The sequence below is a fragment of the Odontomachus brunneus genome, unplaced genomic scaffold, assembly GCF_010583005.1.
Source record: "Odontomachus brunneus isolate Ranch 3 - 2012 unplaced genomic scaffold, Obru_v1 Obru_scaffold_015, whole genome shotgun sequence".
Classification (NCBI taxonomy): Eukaryota; Metazoa; Arthropoda; class Insecta; order Hymenoptera; family Formicidae; genus Odontomachus; species Odontomachus brunneus.
This window is the reverse complement of record NW_022639465.1, coordinates 1,726,850-1,730,736: the sequence shown is the minus strand read 5'-3', so window position 1 is coordinate 1,730,736 and position 3,887 is coordinate 1,726,850. Positions and strand designations below refer to the sequence as shown.

At 32.1% G+C, this 3,887-nt stretch overlaps 1 protein-coding gene across 3 annotated transcripts in view; it reads right to left on the bottom strand.

Annotated features, from left to right (window-relative positions):
* LOC116841330 overlaps nt 1-3,619 on the bottom strand; it is a 28,000-nt gene extending 24,381 nt beyond the window's left edge. For 2 of the 3 annotated variants that reach the window (XM_032809121.1, XM_032809123.1), the window contains exons 1-2: nt 2,973-3,253; nt 2,416-2,511 (exon numbers count right to left, since the gene is read on the bottom strand). In XM_032809121.1, the coding sequence (XP_032665012.1) occupies nt 2,416-2,481 (66 nt within the window). In that variant the 5' untranslated portion in view covers nt 2,482-2,511; nt 2,973-3,253. Of the gene's footprint in view, nt 1-2,415; nt 2,512-2,972; nt 3,254-3,576 lie in introns of those variants that run through there. The other variant, XM_032809122.1, reaches the window with a different exon arrangement.
* Nucleotides 3,620-3,887: the final 268 nt, after the last annotated feature.

Below are 3,887 nucleotides of genomic sequence, written 5' to 3'. Positions count from 1 at the left end.
TATATATATATATATATATATATATATATATATATATATATTACACATACAACATGTAATCATATGTAGTAACGTATATTCCCAACTTTTAAAGATATGATACTATCCCCTTTCTCCTTAGACAAAATTCAACCAATAAACAGAGAGATCCGTGTTCACCATAATGAACATAAGAATACATGGACGGAACATATTGTCGCGGGAGTGAAGCCCAATAGATAAGGGGAATAATTGTATGTATTGTAATGGAGTTAATGTACCAAGATGGCAACGGTCGCTATTTTGATACAGTGAAAATAGATACAAAACTCCTGTACCAACATGGCCGCGACGATATAACCCTCTTGCCCCTTAGGCTTCATAGTCCCTCATCTATAATCGCACTTTGCGCTCCGTCCATGTATTCTTACGTCCATGGTGCCCATACATCTAGCTTTTTTTCTTTCTTTCTAGGCTTTCTAGTTTTTTTTTCTTTCTAGATCTCTCAACACGAAAGATCAAAGAAGTCTTGCCGAATGCTCCATCCAGTACTATATCGATATATGTCGATGGAAATGCAAGGAGAGGAACGGAACACCCGTGCATATACTTATGTTATTTCTACATACATTTGGCCGATTATATTCTTTAATTTATATATATATGCAAAACTATATACATGACAGCACAATATAGGACAGTATGTTCTATTTATTAAACTTCTTTTGTTAATAAATTTTTTAATAAACAATGAGTGTCGGCTGACATTTTTTCGACATTATTTAGAGCGATGATTTTAATAACATATATCAAGTTTGACATTTGGAGGATAGTCCGTTTTATCAATATTTACCAAAATTTTATATTTTTAAGAAACTCTATCCAACAAACACAATAATATAATTGTTATATTGCCGTAATATAACGAAATATAATATACAATATAACATGTACGTTACATACAACGTACACTTTAGTTGTAATTTCCTGCTCAAGCGACATTACAGTTATATGACAGAAATATGACACATAAGTAATATATTACCAAAACAAAAAAAAAGTTATATAAGATACAAAGTTATATCTGATACAAGACATACAAAACCACGTATGAAAGTAGAACATATCAACCTGAGTACAAGGACCCCAAGTAAGTTAAAAATCGAGTCGAAATGAATATAACACGTGCCAAGATATTTGTCCTGTTATTCCCATTTCGAAAAAAATTATAACTTAAATCAGATTGCAGTGTTCACCATCGAAATTCCAACTTTTATCCTAAAGCACACTTTAAACATTTCTCATAACTAAATAATGTTGACGTGTTATCACGAGATGTATAATAAAAATTGACGCAATGTAAATGAAATTAGTTTAACTTTAGTTAAGGCTAGGCTAGGTTAGATTAGGTTGGGTTGGTTTTTTGTTTGGTTTGGTTGGGTTGGAATTTTCCCGGAGTAGACATCCAAGAAAAGAAGCAAAGTCCTTCCCTCATTCATATATATATACATTATACATATATATATATCATACAGATTTATTGATTTTTTTATAAGAAATTTCGAGATTTATTTCGAGATATATCTAATTGTATTATAGGACGACGTATAATTTTCACAGTATTAAATTATTATTGCTCTTAATAATAAGTCAAAATAAAAATCCTGGCAGATTTCTAGCCATAACGCGGATAATATTGAAATTTATTATACTTTTAATTTGGTGCGCTTAGTTGCACTGATCTAATGTGTACAAGTTGTAAGGATACAAGCAATGGAAAGTGGAGAGAAAAACGATGCTCCTCAGCTGAATAAAACCCGTATTAATGCAACTTCGGATAAAGTAGAAACCTACGATCAACTTCAAGCTGCTTTCTATTATACCGACCTATACAGCTGCGCTACTAGCGTCATTTGCCCACTTTCGCACACAATGTATACATATACATATACACACACACACATATATATGTATACATTTGTGTGTGTGTGTGTGTGTGTGTATGTGTGTACAAAAGTATCATCATTCTTTTCACATTCAGAAACATGCTAGATAGGAAACCTAATAAGTAACACTGCTTCAGTATGAATCATTATTAATTGGCTGTTTTATAAATTATTTTTGCAATTGACGTAACTTGAGATAACTTGAGATAATTGAAAACTAATTTTTTTTAATATAAAGTAGATTATATACACTTAATTCATAAAATGTTTAAGTATATATTTTGATTATTGAGATAATTAAATTATTAATGTGAAACATATAATATATTCACTCAAACTCTACGCGTTCTCATATAAGACTCACCAGTAAATTTATTAAGACGCTACTAATTAAGACGCTAAGTATAAAATATGGACACTACACTTTTTTGTAACATATGCTAAGGAATATAACTGTAAAAATATTGTGTATATATGCTAAAGTACTTACTTCACCTGTATGGGTCATGATATGAACAGCGTTTACAGCTCTTTCATATAGCTTAACTCGTGCCATGTTCTTATGCACAGCGTACTCTTATTGATCCTATAACATATTAAATAAAAGCACATTTTTTTAATTTGTCAAGCACACACATGTTAACATATGTATAGACATAAATAAATTTTATAGAAATGCTAGACTTTAATAATAACTTTAATGATTTATTCTTATGACAATTGCATAGAAATATTGTACACGAACTATACAGGTGACAGAAGATCTGTGCAGGAGATACACAAATTAAAGATATATGATACACATAGACCAGATGTACATAAAAAGCATTTCTAATGTGCAAGTATATGTTGTAAATAGAAATTAATAATGTATTAAATTTCAATAATAGAAACAAAGTTTATTGCAGTACTCTTGGTTTCCATACATTTTTAGAGTCATATTTAGAGCAAGAAGAAACGGGTTTCAATCACAAAATATACATAAAAAATTGTTTAATATATCGACGTGTTAACCTCATATCAAAGTAACAGAAATCGACATCATACCTGCATGTGAGTATATAAAGATGAATCATTGAAAACACTGTGGGTGAGAATTACTCTCTTTACTTTGAAATCACTAACTGCACTATAGTCACGTTTTCCAATGTTGCTTTGTCAAAGCAAGCACAGGTTAACTGAGTCACCAAGTATTCGCAGATAACTTGGAAAAGCAAGTTGCGCCTAACATCGAGCACAGTCGCCAAGTGAAAGCAGTTGCACAAGATGGCGGCGATGTTAGTAACATGCGCACTACGCGGCCCGTTACTTATGCCCAAGCTGCGATCGGAATGTGCCGTGCGACTATGTGGGGGTATAGCCTTGCGTTCTGCGTCACATGGCCGCACACGTTTGCTTGCACGGACAAAGACTTGATAGGCAAGTCAGCATATTTTAAAAAGTTGTTTTATATCTGTATTATTTTAATATTCATACTTAAAAATAATTGTAAGTCTCCTAACCAGATTATAGTAATATATTTTTTAAGTATATGTGAGATTAAATGATAACGTCGGGACGTTAAGTAAAACACGTTATTATATAAGCAGTATTATTAGTAAGCAGTATTATTAATAATAACAGTATTATATAACAGTGAGAGCCAGCTTACAGTTTCTCTACCACGAAGTCACAGCAGACAGTAACCAACTGCGTATATTCTTCTTACAGAATTCTATATATAGCTTCGCTCAATGTGGCAACGTCGCGATTACATCATATTGTTTAAGAAATCCCCACTTAGGCCATGATTCTTCACCACACGGTACGCTTCTAATCTTGTGTACAAGGACACATGTGAAAAGCTAGATTATAAAGCGTTAACAGGTTGTCGTAGGTTAACTAAAGTTAACCTACTGTTAACTAAAGTTAATAGAGTGCGTTAGTCTTTCCAAAGCATTTTACTTGCATAACGAGGTCAAC